Source organism: Pteronotus mesoamericanus, unplaced genomic scaffold, assembly GCF_021234165.1.
Source record: "Pteronotus mesoamericanus isolate MK-2021 breed Mesoamerican mustached bat unplaced genomic scaffold, CSHL_Meso_final contig_164, whole genome shotgun sequence".
NCBI classification, from domain to species: Eukaryota; Metazoa; Chordata; class Mammalia; order Chiroptera; family Mormoopidae; genus Pteronotus; species Pteronotus mesoamericanus.
In genome coordinates, this window is record NW_026555065.1 from 422,223 (window position 1) to 440,777 (window position 18,555).

The 18,555-nt window shown below is 36.9% G+C and overlaps 1 protein-coding gene and 1 pseudogene across 1 annotated transcript in view; both read right to left on the reverse strand.

Moving 5' to 3' along the window:
• Positions 1 to 1,185: 1,185 nt before the first annotated feature.
• On the reverse strand, positions 1,186 to 7,004 carry LOC129064435 (glyceraldehyde-3-phosphate dehydrogenase-like; annotated as a pseudogene).
• A 1,401-nt stretch (positions 7,005 to 8,405) lies between these two features.
• KIF23 (kinesin family member 23) overlaps positions 8,406 to 18,555 on the reverse strand; it is a 28,472-nt gene continuing 18,322 nt past the window's right edge. The window contains exons 15-24 of the mRNA XM_054565672.1: positions 17,917 to 18,075; positions 16,974 to 17,131; positions 15,896 to 16,069; positions 15,414 to 15,593; positions 14,842 to 15,153; positions 11,601 to 11,831; positions 10,612 to 10,694; positions 10,344 to 10,422; positions 9,216 to 9,286; positions 8,406 to 8,421 (exon numbers count right to left, since the gene is read on the reverse strand). Of these exons, the coding sequence (XP_054421647.1) occupies positions 8,406 to 8,421; positions 9,216 to 9,286; positions 10,344 to 10,422; positions 10,612 to 10,694; positions 11,601 to 11,831; positions 14,842 to 15,153; positions 15,414 to 15,593; positions 15,896 to 16,069; positions 16,974 to 17,131; positions 17,917 to 18,075 (1,463 nt within the window). The remainder of the gene's footprint in view (positions 8,422 to 9,215; positions 9,287 to 10,343; positions 10,423 to 10,611; positions 10,695 to 11,600; positions 11,832 to 14,841; positions 15,154 to 15,413; positions 15,594 to 15,895; positions 16,070 to 16,973; positions 17,132 to 17,916; positions 18,076 to 18,555) is intronic.

Sequence of the window (18,555 nt, forward strand, 5' to 3'; positions counted from 1 at the left end):
GTCTTTCTTTGACTTATTTCACATAGCATAATACCAGTTAAGTACATCCATGTTGTCCCAAATGGCATGATTCCAATGGCAAAATTCCATTCTTTTTTATTGCTGAACTATATTCCATTATATACTCTATGGGTTCATTCATGTTGTTGCAAATGGCAATATTTCTTTTTATTATTACTGAATAATATTCCATTGAATATATGTACCACATCTTCTTTACCCATTCATCTATTGATGGACATCTAGGTTACTTCTATATCTTGGCCTATTACTAGTAATGCTGCAATGAACATAAGGGTGCATATATCTTTTCCAATTAGTGTTTTTGTTTTCTTCATAAATACCTAGAAATAGAATTACTAGATCATAAAGCAGCTCTATTTTTTACATTTTTTGAGGAAACTCCATAGTGCTTTTCATACTGGTGGCAGGAATCACCAATAGTGTACAAGGGTTCCCTTTTCTTCACATTCTTACAAGCATTTGTTATTTGTTGATTTATTGATGATAACCATTCTGATAGGTGTGAGGTAGTATCTCGTTGTGATTTTAATTTACATTTTCCTGATGATTAGTGATGTTGAGCATCTTTTGATATGTCTGTTGGCCATGTATATGTTCTCTGGAAAAATGTCTATTCAGGTCCTCTACCCGTTTTTAAAATTGGATTGCTTGTTGTTTGTGTGTATGTGTGTGTTAAGTTGTATGAGTTACTTGTATATTTGGGATATTAACCCTTTATAAGAAGTATCATTTTAAAATATCTTCTCCAGTAGGTTGTTTTTTTTTTCATTTCATAGGTTTCATTCACCATGCAAAAATTTTAGTTCTATAAAGTCCTAATTGCATATTTTTTGTTTCCCTTGCCTGTGGAGATATATCCGAAAAGATATTGCTAAGAGTGATGTCAAAGAGTTTACTGCCTTTGTTACTTTCTAGGAGTTTTATGGTTTCAGATCTTACATTTAAGTTTTTAATCCATTTAGAGTCTATTTTTGTGTATGATGTAAGAAAGTGCTCCAATTTCACTTTTTTTTTTTTGCATGTATCTGTCCAGTTTTCTCAACACAATTTTTTTTTGAGGTGGGGGCTGAGTACAATGAACTTTATTGATGATGCATGACAAGGTGGGGCTCCCTAAGCCCTGCCCCTTCCTCAGGGCATCTGAGATAGAAAGTTTGGAGGTCAGGAGACACTCAGTGTGTTGGGGGATTTATTTGGGACAAGGACTCCCCAGCATCTGAGGACTTTTCTTCCTCTTGCTGGGACTGGTGGTCCAGGCCACTCTTTCTCCTTAGAGGCCATGTGAAATATAAGGTCCACCACCCTGTTACTGTAACCAAATTCATTGTCATACCAGGAAATGAGCTTGACAAAATAGTCATTGAGGGTATTGCCAGCCCCAGCATTGAAGGTGAAGGTGTAGGTGTCACTGTTAAAGTCACAGAAGACAACTTGGTACTCGGTATATATAGCTCAGGATGTTCTTGAGGGGTATCTCTGATGCTTGCTTCACTACCTTCCTGATGTCATCATATTTGGCAGCTTTCTCCAGGTGGCAGGTCAGATCCACAGCTGACACATTGGGGGTGGGGACATGGAAGGCCATGCCAGTGAGCTTCCCATTCAGCTCAGGGATGAACTTGCCCTCAGCCTTGGCAGCGCCTGTAGAAGCAGGGATGATGTTCTGGGCAGCCCCTCGGCCACCACGCCACAGCTTCCCAGAGAAGCCACCCATGGTCTTCTGGGTGGCAGTGATGGCACACACTGTGGTCATGAGTCCCTCCACCAAGCCAGAGTTGTCATGGTTGATCTTGGCCAGAGGGGCTGAGCAGTTGGTGGTGCAGGCACTGCTGACAATCTTGAGGGAGTTGTCATACTTGCCATGGTTCACACCCATCACAAACATGGGGGCATCCACAGAAGGGGCAGAGATGCTGACCCTCTTGGTGCCACCCTTCAGGGGAGCCCAGCCTCCTCCAAGGTGGTGAAGACACTAGTGGACTCCACAGCATATTCAGCACCAGCATAACCCCATTTGATGTTGGCAGGATCTCTCTCCTGGAAGATGGAGATGGACTTTCATTGATGAAAAGCTTCCCGTTCTCATTCTTGACTGTACCTTTGAACTTGCCATGAGTAGAATCATACTAGAACATGTAGGCCACGCAGTTTAGATCAGTGAAAGGGCCATTGATAGTGACAATATCCATTTTGTCGGAATTAAAAGCAGCCCTGGGGTCCAACTGCGCAATACAGTCAAATCTGTTCAACTCCAAATTTCACCATCATTTCTCAGGGTTATGGCTGGCATTGCACAGGAAGTCATGGCTGTCTGTTGAACAGGAGGAAAAGAGAGCCCTAACACAACTTTTTGAAGAAGCTCTCTTTATCTCATTGTATATCCTTGCCTCCATGATCATAGATTAAGTGACCATATTAGTGAGGATTTATTTCTGGGCTTACTATTCTATTCCATCAATATATATCTCTTTTTATGCCAGTACCACATAATTTTTATTATTGTAGCTTTGTAGCATACTTTGAAAATAAGGTTATGTGATGCATCCAACTTTGTTCTTTCTCAAGGTTTCTTTGGCGATTCGGGATCTTTTCCTGTTCCATATAAATTTTAGGCTTAGTTCTAATTCTGAGAAGATTGCCATTGGTATTTTAATAGGAATTGCACTGAATTTGTATATTGCTTAGGTAGTAAGGACTTTTTAACAATAATAATCCTTTCCATCCATGAACAAAGTGTATCCTTCCATTTGTTTGTACCTTCTTCAGTTTCTTCAATGTCTTATAGTTTTCAGAGTACAAGTGTTTCACCACTTTGGTTAAATATATTTATCAGTATTTCATGCTTTTTGATGGAATTGTAAATGGCATAGTTTTCTTAATTTCTTTTTCTGATTGTTATTGGTGTATAGAAACACAACTAATTTCTGTATATTGATTCTGTATCATTCAAATTTACTGAATTAATTTATTCTAATAGTGTTTTTGTGGAGTCTTTAGGTTTTTCCATATCATGTCATATGCATATAGTGAGAGTGTTATTTCTTCCTTTCCAATTTGGATGTTGTTACTTTTTATCTTTATTGGCTAAGATGTCCAATAAAATGTTGAATGTAAGTGGTGATAGTGGGCATCCTTGTCTTGTTTCTGGTATTAGAGGGAAAACTTTCAAATTTTTACCATTCAATATGATATTAGCTGTGGGTTTGTCATGTATAGCCTTTATTATGTTGAGATATGTTCCTTTTATATACACTTTGTTGAGAGTTTTTATCATAAAAGGATGTTGAATTTTTTTAAATGCTTTTTGACATCTATTGAGATGATCATATAGTTTTTATCCTTTATTTTATTAATATGATGTAACACGGATTGATTTATGGCTGTTGAACCATCCTTGCATTCCTGGGATGAATCCCACTTGGTCATCATGTATAATTCTGTTAATGTATTATTGAATCCAGTTTGCTAATATTTTGTAGAGAGTTTTTGCATTTATGTTTATCAAGGACATTGGCCTGTAATTTTCATTTTTAGTAATGTCTGTCTGGTTTTTGTATCTGAGTAATGCTGGCTCCATAAAATGTGCTTGGAAGTACTCTTTCTTTTTCAATTTTTTGGAATTGTTTAAGAAGGGTAAGTATTAATTTTTCTTTGAATGTTTCATAGAATTCCCCTGTTAAGCTGTCTGGTTCTAGACTTTTATTTTTGGGGTGTTTTTTCATTACTGATTCAATTTCATTGCTAGTAATTAATCTGTTTAGATTTGTATTTCTTCCTGGTTTAGTCTTGGAGGGTTATATATTTCTAGGAATTTTTCTATTTCTTCTAGAATATCAAGTTTGTTGGCATACAGTTGTTCATAGTACTCTTTAATGAGTCTTTCTATTTTTTCCCTGATGAGTTTGGCTAAAGGTTTGCCAATTTTGTTTATCTTTTCAAGGAACCAGTTCTTAGTTTTATTGATCTTTTCTGTTTTAAAAAATTCCTGTTTATTTCTGCTCTGAACTTAACTATTTCTTCCCTCTGTTTGGGTTGGGTTTTGTTTGTACTTCTTTTTCTAGTTCCTTCAGGTTTAGAGTTAGATTATTTATTTGGGACTTTTCTTGTTTCTTGAGGTAGGCCTGCTTTTGCTGAATCCCATAAACTTTGAAAAGTTGTGTCTGCACTTTCATTTGTTTCCAGATAGTTTTTTTATTTTTCCTTTGATCCATTGGTTGTTTACTAGTATGTTGTTTAGTCTCCATGTATTTTTATTTTTTTCAGGTTTTTTCCAATAACTGATTTCTATTTTCATGCCACTGTGATTGGGAAAGATAATTTCAGTCTTCTTGAATTTATTGTGGCTTATTTTGTGGCCTAATATGTGATTTGTTCTGGAGAATGTTCCATATGCACTTGAAGAAATGTGTGTTCTGCAGTTTTGGGATGAAGTGTTTTATAAATGTCTATTAAGTTCATATGGCTTAATGTAACATTTAAGGCCACTACTTTCTTATTAATTTTCTGTCTGGATGATCCATCCATTGATGAGAGTGGGATATTAAAAACCCTTAACATTAGTTTAATGACAAGGATTTTTTCCTTTATGTTCATTAACAATTATTTTATATATTTAGGTACTCTTATGTTGAGTATGTAGACATTTACAATTGTTACATCCTCTTCTTGGATTAACACCTTTATAATTATGTAATATCTTTCCTCTTTTTTTACATTTTTTGTTTTAAAGTCTATTTTTGTCTGATATGAGTATTGCTACCCCAGCTTACTTTTCTTTTCTACCCCTTCACTTTCAGTCTGTATTGTCTTTTGATTTGAAGTGAATCTCTTATAAACAGGCTATGGATGGGTCATTTTTAAAAAAAATTTATTGATTGATTTGAGCGATAGAGAAAGGGAGAGAGAGACAAACATCAGTTTGTTGTTCCACTTATTTATGCATTCATTGGTTGATTCTTATACTTGCCCCAAATAGCCACAGCAATCTTGAGAAAGGAGAACAAAGCAGGAGGGATCACAATACCTGATATAAAACTATACTACAAGACCACTGTAATCAAAACAGTCTAGTACTGGCATAAGAACAGACACATAGATCAATGGGACAGAATAGAGAGCCCAGAAATAAACCCCTGTCTCTATGGTCACTTAATATTTGACAAAGAAGGCAGAAGCATAAAATCAAGTAAAAATAGCCTCTTCAACAAATGGTACTGGGAGATCTGAAATGGTACATGCAAAAAACTGAAACTCGACCACCAACTTACACCATACACCTGAATATATTCAAAATGGATAAAAGACTTAAATATAAGCCGTGAACCCATAAAAGTCCTAGAGGAAAACATAGGCAGTAAAGTTTCAGATATCCCACACAACAATATTTTCATCAATATACCATGTAGGGCAAGGGAAATAAAGAATAAAGAAATGTGATTACATTGAATTAAAAAGCTTCTGCACTGCTAAAGAAGACATCATCAAAATGAAAAGGGAACCAACCGTATGGGGAAACATACTTGCCAATGATAACTTGGGCAAGGGTTTGATCTCCAAAATATATAAAGAACTCATATGATTCCAGGCCAGGAAGACAAACAATCCAATTAAAAAACAGTCAAAGGACCTGAACAGACACTTCTCCAAGGTCATACGGAGAGCCCATAGACAAATAAAAGGATGCTCAACATCACTAGCCATCAGAGAGATGCAAATTAAAACCACAATGAGATACCACCTTACACCTGTCAGAATGGCCATCATTAACATATCAACAAACAAGTGCTGGTGAGGATGCAGAGAAAAGGGAACTCTAGTGCTCTGTTTGTGGGAATGCAGACTGGTGCAGCCACTGTGGAAAACAGTATGGAATTTCCTCAAAAAACTAAAAATGGAACTGCCTTTTGACTCAGCAATTCCACTGCTGGGATTATACCCATGGCCCGCAATGTTCATAGCAGTGTTATTTACAATAGCCAAGTGCTGGAAACAGCCTAAGTGCCCATCAGTAAATGAGTGTATCAAAATTGTGGTACATTTACACAATGGAATACAATGCAGCAGAAAGAAAGAAGGAACTCCCACCCTTTGTGACAGCATGGATGGGACTGGAGAGTATTATGCTAAGTGAAATAATCCAGGCAGTGAAAGACAAATAGTATATGATCTCACCTACAACAGAAACATAATGAACAGAGCAGAACCAGAGGCATGGAAACAAGGAACAAACTAACAGGGACCAGAAGGGAGGGAGGAGAGGGATAAAGGAGTAAAGAAGGGGAAGGACCTAGTTAAACAACAAAGTATAAATGACCCATGGACATGCACGACAAGGTCGGGATTGACGCGGGGGGGGGGGGGGGGGGCGGGAGGACGGGCCATGGGTGGGGCAAGGGAGAACAGTGAGGGATAATTGGGACAACTCTAATAGAACAACAATTAAAAAAAGAGAGGGAGGGAGGGAGAGAGAGAAAGAAACATTGATTGCTTCCCATACCTGCCCCAATCTTAGGTATGTGCCCTGACTGGGAATCAAACGCACAGCTTTTTGGTGTGTGGGATGCCACCCCAAAAATAAAAATAAAGGAAAAAAATTCACAGACTGACAATTAGGAACCTTTTATTTTCCAGGAGGTGGCGAAATAGCTCAAGTTTTTGGTTTCTCCTTTCCTGAGTTGGCTCTGGGGCTGGCTGCACTCTGGAAGGAATTAAAAAAAAAAAATGTGTAGAAAAATCTGGGGCAGAGTTAAGTGTGGACTTAGCACCTAGGGCTTTGTGTTGCCCAGTCTGGCAGGGGCATCCTCTAATGGGGGTACTCTCAGAGGTTCATGTAGACCTCCTGATGAAACCCAATGGTTCTTTCAGTGCCCTTTTTGATCTTTGTCACCCACCTTCCCTTTCCTGTCCTCCCACCCAGTCATGTGGTCCCTCAGAAACTCCTGTGACTGAAGAGAAATGGGTGCCTCCAGCTCAGAGCTCATGGTGTCACTCAATACTTTCTTTCCACCTCCTGTGAGAGGTAGCTGTTGTCACTGCTGGTGAAAGCCCAGCTTGTTGCAGTGTCCCCTTGGGAGTACGTTTTTGAGCCAGGCCTCCTCGCCTCCAAACAGGTTTCTATCCCATCTGATGATGTGCCTCATTCTCCCATCAGATTGGCTGGACCTCCACAAATGCTCTCCCCCTTGTGTATCCACCTGTTTTGCACTGTCCATTTTTACTCCACCTCCTAACCACTGCAGGTGGGTGTGGGACAGCCTCACTGACTCCCTTGGATCTAAAGCCCCATCTGAGGTCCCATCTACCTAATTTCTGAAGCACATGTAGGTAGAAATCTCTTGTATGTTCTGGTGTAATGTGCAGGCACCCTTTTTTTCAGCTATGAATGACCAATTAATTAGTTGTAAGTCAAAGGGAAGAGAAAAACAGGACTTATGTTGCCACGATGCTGACATCACTCTTTACTTTTTCTATATGGATTTAAGTTACATATCAAGAATTAAAATTTTTGATACTTGGTAATTTATGAACGCTGCTTCTGAAACCCTGGCAAATCAACTGAATTAAGAAAAAAGGATTGGGGGAGATTCTAGGTCAAACACTGTTTCTTAAGGATTGTTCCTGAGCCATGGCATACCAGCAGGTTATACATACGAGTTGGGTCCCTGGTTCTAGGCAGGGGAAACACCCCATTTCAAAGTAATTTTTTTATGTGCTAAATCAAGTAGCCCCAATGTGAGAAACCTCTAGTGCTTTCTTTGAATTTCATTCCACTTTTTAATTCATCCCACAAATGAGTGCCAACTAAATGCTAGGCACAATGCTGGGTGCTGTGAATGTTATGACTGTCACACAACTGCGTATTTCTTAGTGCTTTTTATTTCAATTCTTTTGGCATATTTAAGTATCAGAAAGTGAATATGTACACACAAAATTCAAAATAACTTCCTAAAATGGTTTCAGTATTGGCCAGTCACTGACATCTTTATTTTGAAAGCTTGAATTGTCAACTAGTAAAGTGCATTTTTGCAGCTAACCAGTAGCAGCATTTGTTTTGTTTATAAAACCTTAAGAAATATTCAGGCAAGAGCTGGAAGTCAAAAATAAAAAATAAACTGATCTAGATACATTCTTTCTTAATCACCCAAGACAAACGCTTGCATGAATTAGTGTAAGTGTACAAGAAAGATACAAAAAATAGCATTATTAAAAAGTTTATACAGCAATGAGAAAAGGGGGTCTTTCTCTGCTACAAATATTAAATATGGCAAGGCATATAATCAACAAAGCTGGACTTCTACAAGATGACTCAGAAGACTCCTGGCACGGTTTTGGACAAATCACCAACACAGTGGAAATGTTCTTTCATCACTGAGACCGTCAGTTCATGGTTTCTTGCGCCTAAAATGAAAAAAAACAGCATTTAATGTTGACTTTTGCAATCAATAACACAATCGCAGCAATTTAATCTCTAGGAGGACTTTAAGAGATTTCCTGGTTTTATCATGGGAAAAGTTCAAGTCCTTCTGAGAATGCAAATAACTGTTACAAAGTATGCTTACCTAGTATTAAATTTAAAAGACAGGATTTCCCATCTTTATCCCATTGCAATGATTTTACAAGTTGCCTAAGAGATATAGGTGTTAAAAATAGACACACGGCCTTATATAAGTAGGTATTTGAAAAGAAGGAGTTTTACTAGTATGGCAAAAGAATGGGTCAGATTCTTGGGTATGTGTTTAATACAAGAGGTTAAAGTATGATTCCTTTCCCAACCATAAACCCCAGCATTGTATTACTTTGGTGAACACTTAATTCCTATAACCAAGAGGCATGTTAGGAAAGAATGAATTACAGGAAGAGCTGCTATCCCTGACTAAAGCCTTTAGCTTCCCCTCCTCATAGGTAATCTCAGTTTGGTCTCCAAAAACTTTGAGCACTGATGAAATGTGAACAAGAGTGAGTCAATAACCTATCACCTCCTGTTCTTGCAGCTCTAATTCCTCTTATCAAACCTTCTGAGGTCCCCAGCACTGCTGCCTATTGCAATCTGCCAGACGGGCCTAGATATTCCAAGGGGTAAACAAAAACCACTTATGTCTTCTTAAAGAAAGTGGATAATAGGGAGGAAGAGTGATGGTGCAAATACTGGAGGGAAAACATGCACAGAAAGGCCCCCATTACCCAGAACTCACTTGGGTTGTCCATGATGCTGATATCCAGGTCCCAGCTGAGACCCTGCTCTCATCTCTACAGCCACAGAGCACTGATAGGAAAATTACAGAAGAGGAAAAGATCAGTTCCTCTCGCAGTCTATAAAACACAATTCTGTTCAGATAGGTTCCACCAAGGTGAAATCCAACACTGCTTTGTAGTTAGCACAGGTACCTGTTAAAATACCAGATACTTGCAGTGTATTTGACACACACCACAAAGACTGTGATCTGGAATGGTCTTTAGAGATCATCCAGCTCAATTTCCCCAGTGTAGATAAGGAAAAGGAGTTCCTGAGAAAGTTAGTGGCCAAAGCTTGTTCCCCTAGCCCCCACCTTTCCACACTCTTTCCATATGAACCTCTCATTAGGAATAACAGTTCCACAGGAAAGTTCTGCTTCTGGCAGATTCCCATCTATTTGATGTGAATTCCTGTTATTCTAGGGCAGATATTTTCAACCTTTTCCATCTCCTGGCACACATAAACTAATTACTAAAATTCTGCAGCACACTGAAAAATATAAAAATAGTAGTTACCTATTTTGCTCCAAAGTAACTTTTTAAAAAACCAGGTGCCTATACTTGTATATAAGGATTTCTGGTACTACAAATTAACCAATCAGATAAAACCTTATTTGGCAACATGACCAATAAAATGCAGCTCTTATTTTATGGCCTTTATATTTATGGTTTAAGACAGAGCATTCACACCGACAGCTATTGGTTGTGTTGGCTGTTGTTTTTTCAAATTTGATAGTCTAAGGGAAAAGAAGTCAATGCCCTTGACTAAATAGTCAGGTATCTCATGTTTTAAAAATTCGTGTGACACACCAGTTGAAAATTGCTGTTCTGGGGTGATGCTCTCTGACTTGATCCTTGGGCCTTGGGCCCTATCTGACTACACTGAAAAGAGGGGCTTTGAGCCAACCACCTGAAGAAATACAAATAAATACCTTCGTAGGTTTGCTAGGAAATGCCTACAGGCTGCACTGGCAATGTGAGATCAGACTGCAGCTGCTTCAAAGAGCATGAAAAACAACAGCAGTGAGGCTTAAAATATGATATCCTGAATTTTATTAATCAGACAAATATTTAATTTTTACCCCTACCCTTGTTTCTACATCGGTCCATTCAGACTCTGCACCATCTGGTTGGGCAGGTGCTGCTGTGGAAGATCTTCGTTTTCGACTATGGAAAAAGGGAAAACATGATACAACAATTATTTTTGCATCTAATAGAAAACATATTGGAAATAGGGAAATACCACTACACTTATTCAGAGAATAAATGATACATTTTACATGCTATTCTGTTCCTTGAGAATGAGCATTTAAGAAAATGGCAGTCAAAAAAGAGATACATTTGATGATCACTCACCCGGTAGGTGATTCTTGTTTCAAAGTCTCAATATCAGTGAACTGAACAGATTGCCCGCCACCCCTTGTTTTATAAACATCACCCTAGAGCCAAAAGAGAACACCATTACACTTTGATAACATCCAAATGATAAACGTACATATATATATATTTCAAACTTAATTTAAGACTACTGTTTTATGGAAACTCCCATCCCCAAAACTAGATAGTGTCCAATTGGGGCTGCTGGGTATGTACTATTTAAATACTTTAGAAATTTGAGTACATATCGCTCACTAAATAAAAGAAGTCCAATGCAATATAATCAGTAACATTATTAATTGCCGAAAATTATACTTTTTCATTTGACTTATAATACAAAAACTATGCTTAAGACCAGAAAATCTTTAAATGTTTTAAGGCTTTATACTTTCCTCTCTGGCTGTGCCACCACCCTCATATTCAAAGGACAGTACAGTCTTATATGAAACTATAGTTACAATAAGAACCATCCTCTAAATTAAATGTGAAATGAAAAAAAAAATTTCCAGTCTTGTCTCTTACTTCCCTTGATTATTCATTGACTCGCTATGATCATTGGGGAAAAATCTCCTATCGACAGAAGGGAAAGGGCTTTGGGTAGCTTGATATCAAATAATTTTAACAGGTCAAATTTTAATGTGGACTTTTTATCTTGAACTGACAGAAAGCGAAGGTAGTTTTTTGCTGAGGTTTACTTTTTAAGTAGGGGTTAAAACTAAATATACACTCATTCAAAGTAGATTATAAATCTGGAATTCCTAACAAAACTGAGAATTTAAGATTCATTCAATAGAAAGCAAATTTAGTCCCAGTTTTACACATTGACACCCGAAGCAGTTACTTTAGTTTTCTAACAAAGCGCTTATATCAGATACCCATTTATGTTCCGATAGACACTTCCTGTGTGTCATGGTTTCTTTGTTGACGTTCTGAATATATTTTTTCTCCCTGTGTAAATATGTTTTTACCTTAATTAGTTTAGTTTCAATCTCCCCATCGGAGGCTAGTTCCTGGTGGGTCAGCATGTACTTCTCACACTTAGCTAGTGCCTTTTCATTTGGAACAGATACTGTGATGGCATGAGGGACATGTGGCTGCATGACTGTTTCAGTTTGCACGTTAGAGGCAGGCTTATGATCTACCCATCTGTCTCCTGCAGAGCGTGATCGTCTGTGTCGGAGACGAAGTGGTGGTGCGTTCTGATCAAGTTAAAAGGAATCAAGAAACAAGCATAACCCAGAATTAATTTAGGGGTATTTAGAAGTGCAGCAGGTTTGGCTACATTAGTTTGTGACAACATCAAACAAATGTATGAACCTTTTCAAAAGCTAAATATGGTATTCAAATGATTTAAATATCCTCTTTGATTTTAAACACAAAACCAACAAACATCTTTTACCACCAGCTTGTATATTATGTATTCTACCAGGGAGCGTCCCTTTCAACAAAGAATGGAAGGAAAATTTCTGGTAATGCTGCTAGTCTTTCCTATGTAGGTGGTATTTAAGACAAATAATTCATTTCGCATTCTCAATCAAAAACCTGTATTTGTGCCTGCTATTGTGAGATAATCTATTAGGCCCACAACTATGTGAAAAATGTCAATAACAACAGTAAAAATCTAAACATCTCATAGGCCTCTAAACAAAAGAGAAAACACTTCTTACACAAAGACAAAAAAAATATAAAAACTGATTGGGCTGTATAGTACAAAATGCTAAAGAACATAAGGGATAATTAAGAATATGTATAAAATGATTTAAAGAATGTTAATAAAATACTTCTGAGTACTTTCTGAAATTTTAAAATTTCTAAACTTCATTAAAAATTCAAATACAACAATAGCTATAACACACCAACTAATTTTTTTCCAAAACATTTCATAAATGGTTCCAAGAACCAAATAAAGAATATAGTATCAAATCAGTCTCTGTCATACAATAAATAAACTAGTTGCTTCTAGTCAAATGTCATTCAACATTCAACCTAAGAAAAAATACTTCCCATATAAGAGATAGTTAGTAGTTTGAGGCAATGAATTATCTTTGGTATTTTGCAAACATGTTTGTTTGTAAAACTGGACATAAATGAAAGTCTGCCACAGGCCAGATCCTCCATAGCTGGTCAAGTATGAAGATCTCAGCTTCAAAACGTGTATCTGGAGAACTAAAAGCATTCTCCCTATATAATTAGAAAAAACAAATGAAGCACCAGTGACATCACAACAGTGTTAAAACATGGGCAATACTGCCCTAACTGGTGTGGTTCAGTTGGCTGGGTGTCATCCTGCAAAGCAAAAGGTCGCCTGTTGATTGCCAGTCAGGGCACATGCCTGGCATGCAGGTTCCATCCATGGTGGGTCAGGGGCTATAAGAAGCAACCAATCCATATTTCTCTCCTTTCTCTCTCTCTAAAAAATTAAATAAAATCTTAAAAACAAAAACAAACATGGGCAACATGGTTTGCCCCTAAAGATGCCCAAGCCTCTCAGCAAGCAGGAAACTTTCCACAGTTAAAATGGCTCAAGTAACATTGAACAAGACAGTCTGGCTCTCACAATCTACCTTTTAGCAAAAGTGATAGTTTCCTTGAACACATGTACTATTAAATACATTCTGAAATAAGCTTTGGAAAGATGATAGACCTTACAATTTACTACGATTTATGAAGTAAACAGTACTTAAAATTTTTGAAGTATAAGTCCAGTCCACTGAACATAATTTTTGACCAACAAACTAGAAGCATAGATACTAGCCTAAATGTTTCTGCTGCACTTCTTAGAGATTTTGATTTGAAGTGAGAAGTTCAAGGATCTCTAGTAAATCCTCTTAAATATCTCCTAGCCAAATTAGGTATTAAATTAATGTTGACCAGGCATAAGCAAGCCTTGAATAGTTGTGTCTATAAGATTTCATAAAATAAAGGGGATTTACAAGAGTTGATCAGAAAGACCAGTCACCATAATTTGCTCCCTAAAAAGGTTTAAAGCAATATCTGCAAAGTATATAACTTAAGAGACTTTAAAAATCTCTGTTGCCTTGGTATAAACCTGTAATTCACCACCATTCCTTATTAATCAGGAATGAGAGCCACCTGAAAGAAACTGAATTATATAAGAAAACCTAAAGCAAATAGTTACTATAAGATTAATTTGTTTAGAAGAAAAATTTTAAAAGAGCTATGTATTAAAATTTTACTAAATGTAAGTTCACAATAGTAACTTGGTTCATTTATTCAGATCCCAGGAGGGAAATTTACCTTCATCTTTAAGGAGAAAATATAATTGTGAATTTTTAAAAACACCCTTAAATGAGGCAGAACTCTTATAAACTGAAATAAAGAATTTGAGATTAAAAGCAATTTGTTAGGCATGCAAATCTTCAGTAGTTACAATACAAATTGGCCTCAACTCTTCAAAAATAGTGAATATCATGAATATTCAAAAAGAGGGGACTATTTTATATTAAAAGATTAGAGACAACAAACACATGCAGTGCATTCACCTTGACAGGATCATGGATTGAAAAAAAGAAGAGCTGTTCCTGGGACAACTGGGGAAATGTAACCACGAACTGTATATTAGAGGATATTTATTCAAAGCTAACGGTAACTTTCTCAGGTGTGATGGAGATTGTGGTTATACAGGACAATGTCCTTATTCATGTCATGAAGTATGACTTACTTTCAAAAGTTCAAAGAAAAAAATGCTTGTTACCTATAAAAAGTAACAATGGTAAATCTAGGTAAGGGGGAAGAGATGACACTGTACATTCTTTCAACTTTTCACTGGGTTTGAGATTTTTCAAAAGCTGGAAAACAGTTTTAAAAGTGAAAGCTCAAAAGCAGAAAAAAAAAACCCCACAAACCACTAATTGGGGAAAAAGACAAAAGAAAACGTGCTCTAAGACAATCATACTCACATGCTCATTAGCTTATGCAACTAAAAAGCACGGGTCCCACTGGCATGCACCGGCTGCCCTGTGTTCGCTGAACACAGGGCGTATTTCTATTGCCAAATGTTTTTAGGCTTTTTTAGCTGAAGAGCTGGGCCTCATTTTGGGGTGATGTGATCTTTCAAATTAACATAAAAATTAGACCTTGTTTATATTTGAGCTTAACCAACTTTTTGTCCAACTTTCTGAACCAAGTTACAAAAACACAAGATTAAAATCTATTGCTATAATGCTTTAAAATAATACTGGCACTAACCCTGTGGCATCGATCCTCTTCTATTTCTATCTCATTTCTGAATGTAGGAACCACCTCCCTTCCTTCCGTCCAGTACATCCCTCGCCTTCTGTCTGACACAATACAAGTTTTACTTTGTCCTGGCTCCTGCTGCCTATGCCTTGCAATGGATGTGACATTGAGAGGTGTGTTGTGCGGAGGAATTTTCTGCTCCCACTCCGAAATGCAGGATGCTACAGAAATGCTGCTGCAAGAGTTAGAGCGTCTATGCAGCTGCGGCTGTCTCATGAGTTGCTGGCCGTTGGAAATCTGAGCAATATAGTTACCAGAAAGCTAAAAGAATTGAAAAGAAATTAATAAGCAAGACTGAAAAACTGAGAGAAACAATTCATTACTTTTCTGCAATTTAACACATGAAGATAATATTATAATTATTTGTACTAAATTTGTATTCATACTAAATTAAAAAATTAAATAGAAGTTTGAGAAATATAAGTAATATAAAATAAAAAGTTTATTATCATAGAACTAATAACCTAATCTGAACAAATTTTATCAAGGTCTAAATTACTACGCAACTACACATAACTTACGGGCACTGGCGATGGGGAAACAGATCTTTGAGTAGCTTTTTCTCGGTCCCGCTCCCGAGAGGGTCTCTCTGGCTTTTCAGTTTTGGGTTCGGTAACAATAGCTTTCAATTGTTTCAGTTTTTCATCTTTCACCCAGAGTTTATTTTGCATCTCCAGTTGTTTAGCTGCCACTCGACGCTCCTACAGATTATCAAGAGCAATTTACAGATTACCAATGCCAATATACATTCTAATTCAATTACACCAAATAAGTACACCAGATTACTGAAACACTATTTTCTAAAAATGATAGTTCTCCAATTCTTCCTGAGATAACTATATTTCATAATGCTAATGAATTCCAAGGGCAGAGAAAGGAATTAACTGAACTGTTAACTATTGTTACCACCACCAGAGCCCTAACCAAGTACAGCCATTCAAAACACTACAATTTGAAACATATCACCTGTCTTTGTGATAAGTACTACAGGAATGACACTCACACACTCTTTCTCCCACTTCATTGTTGTTTCTGTCACCATGTCTTGCAACCTGGCCTCTAGTCTGCGTTTGTCAGAAAACTGTCGCTGAAGCTTCTGATTCTGGGCTTCGAGTTCCTGTTGCAGACTGCGCTTATCTTCTTCAAAGATAGTAGTTGTTTTCTCTAAAATTTCAATCTGGAAGGCAGACCATTAAGTTCGATATTTGGTATGTAAATATTTCATGTAGCTAAAAAATAACCTCTTTTATAATTTGTTTATGCAAATATAGTTATGGAAAGAAAAATCATGGAGAGCCCTGGCTGGTGTGCCTCAGTGGACTGAGCACCAGCCTGTGAACCAAAAGGTCGCTGGTTTGACTCCCAGTCAAGGCACACATGCCTGGGCTGCAGGCCAGGTCCCCAGCTGCGGGGAGTGCAAGATGCAACAGGTGGACATTTCTCTCACACATTGATGTTTCTCTCTCTCTTTCTTCTTCCCTTCTTCTCTCTCTAAAGGTGAATAAAATATTTTTAAAAAATCCTAGAGAAAACATTTGCCTCTAAAATTTCATCTGAATTCCCACCTCCATTCCTAGAAATGAGAACTTTTAAACAAGTTCCTCACTGAAAGACTAAGTTACAAATAACTTAATGTAAAAATTACTTTCCCCTAAAATTCAGGCCTAAAATTTTATTTTTAAGATTATTTTGGAAATAGAGAATACTGTATTCGTTGAAATTAGTTTCTCTGTAAAATGAGCACTCCCCCTAAATGACCCTCTGTAAATGAGGGAATAAACATATTATTATCCAGTAATAAGTACAAAAACCAAGCTATAACCAAAACTAACCTCTAGAAATCTCATTTGTTTGGACCAGAAAACATTCCCTTCCACTGCTAACATCTAACTTATAAAATTAAAGAATACAATATCTCTTTTATGCTTTTCATTCACACTTCTTTTTTGGGCGGGTGGGATGAAGATAAGTAAATAACTGAGTGATAACTCTCAGTAAGCAGCGTTCATAGGCCAGGACAGCATAAGGGCTAAGTCAGAGAACAGTAGTAAAATAGCCATTAAAATAATTACAAATCCAACCTTATATTCTAAAGTTTTGTTTTTTTTCTCCAGTCGTTCTATTTCCAATTTCTGTCCTGAGATCACCTTTTCTTTTTCATTTAGTTTTCCTTGAATGTAGTTTTCTTTATTTAAAGCACCACTGTCAAATTCTTGCAACATAGCTTTAAAAGTAATAGCTGAAACAAAAGCATGCAGGTTTTTGTTTACTCCAATTCCAAAATAACCAATGCAATAAACTTTTATTAGCCAATACTATATAGTCTTTCATTTTGCACTATGACATTCCCTTCCCAGCCCTTACAGGTAAATAATTTGCTTCAGAACAAATGCAAAAACAGAAATAATAGTAGATTCATTTGAGGAACAGTTAGATCCAAGTTGAATTCCTAGTGCACCACTTACTAGATAAGTGATTTGGGCAAGTTATTTTTCCAAGCCCATTTCAGAATGGGAATTTAAATACCACTTATCTCACACCTTTTCTTGTGAAGGTTAAAATGAATTGAAGACGATGCTCAAAATAGCAGACACATTCACTGAGCACTATGTACCAGGTTGTTCACTCTTCTACAGATTTTCATACATTTTCTCATAACACCCTCTGAGGTAGGAACAATTACAATTTTCCTATCCATTTTGCAGACAGGGAAACTAAGAAATAGAGGATTAAGTAATTTGCCAAAGGGTACTATTATTAAGATGTAATATATGTCAAGTACCTTGCAAATAAGTAACTAGTAAGAACTACAAAGTAGCTATTGTTCCTTTGTGTAGATCACTGTTAATTTAAAGAAAAAAAGAGCTGTGAAAAAGTTCCTGTCAGACTCATTAAACAATGCCTAGAAGACTATAAAGTGCAGAAACAAAATAACCCTTCCTTAAGGATCCATCCCACCACAGAACTCAGATTCATTGCAAATTTCTGGAGTTAAAATGACTGCAAACAGTTTTTTGTCCTTACATTGTTTGTTAAACTCATCAATCATAATTTGTCGTAGCTGATGGCGTTTCTCTAATGCTTCAATAAGCCTAGGGAGAGTCTGCTCATCATTGATGTCCAAAATTTCGCAGGATGGCAAAGGTGGAAAACTCTGTAAAACCACTTCTGTAACCAGCAGTTCTGTATTGAATTAAAAAAAAAATTATAAAAAGTTACTTAGGAGAGAAGGAGCTTATATAAACAAGTTTAACACTGTGATTACAGCCCCAGTCCAATCAACCATGTACTTTCTTGAGTGGTCATAATCACACTTCTTTAAAAATTAGCTGTGTCCTGACTGCTGCGGCTCAGTAGGTTGGGCGTTGTTCTGCAAAGCGAAAGGTCGCCATTTCCATTCCGTCAGGGCATATGCCTTGTTGGGGCATGTATGAGAGGCAACCAATTGATGTTTCTCTCCCTCCCTTCCCATTCTAAAAATAAATAAAATGTTTTAAAAAATTAGCTGTCAAAAAAAGTTATATGTAATGAAAGAAATATCATTTATACATTGGTTCAGATTTTTTGGTGCACTTGCTTCTTGAGGGGAAGGAAAGTAAACAGTTCTCTTATGTGAAATAGATTAAAAACAGAGGGACACAGACTCATCCGTGGGCAAATGAT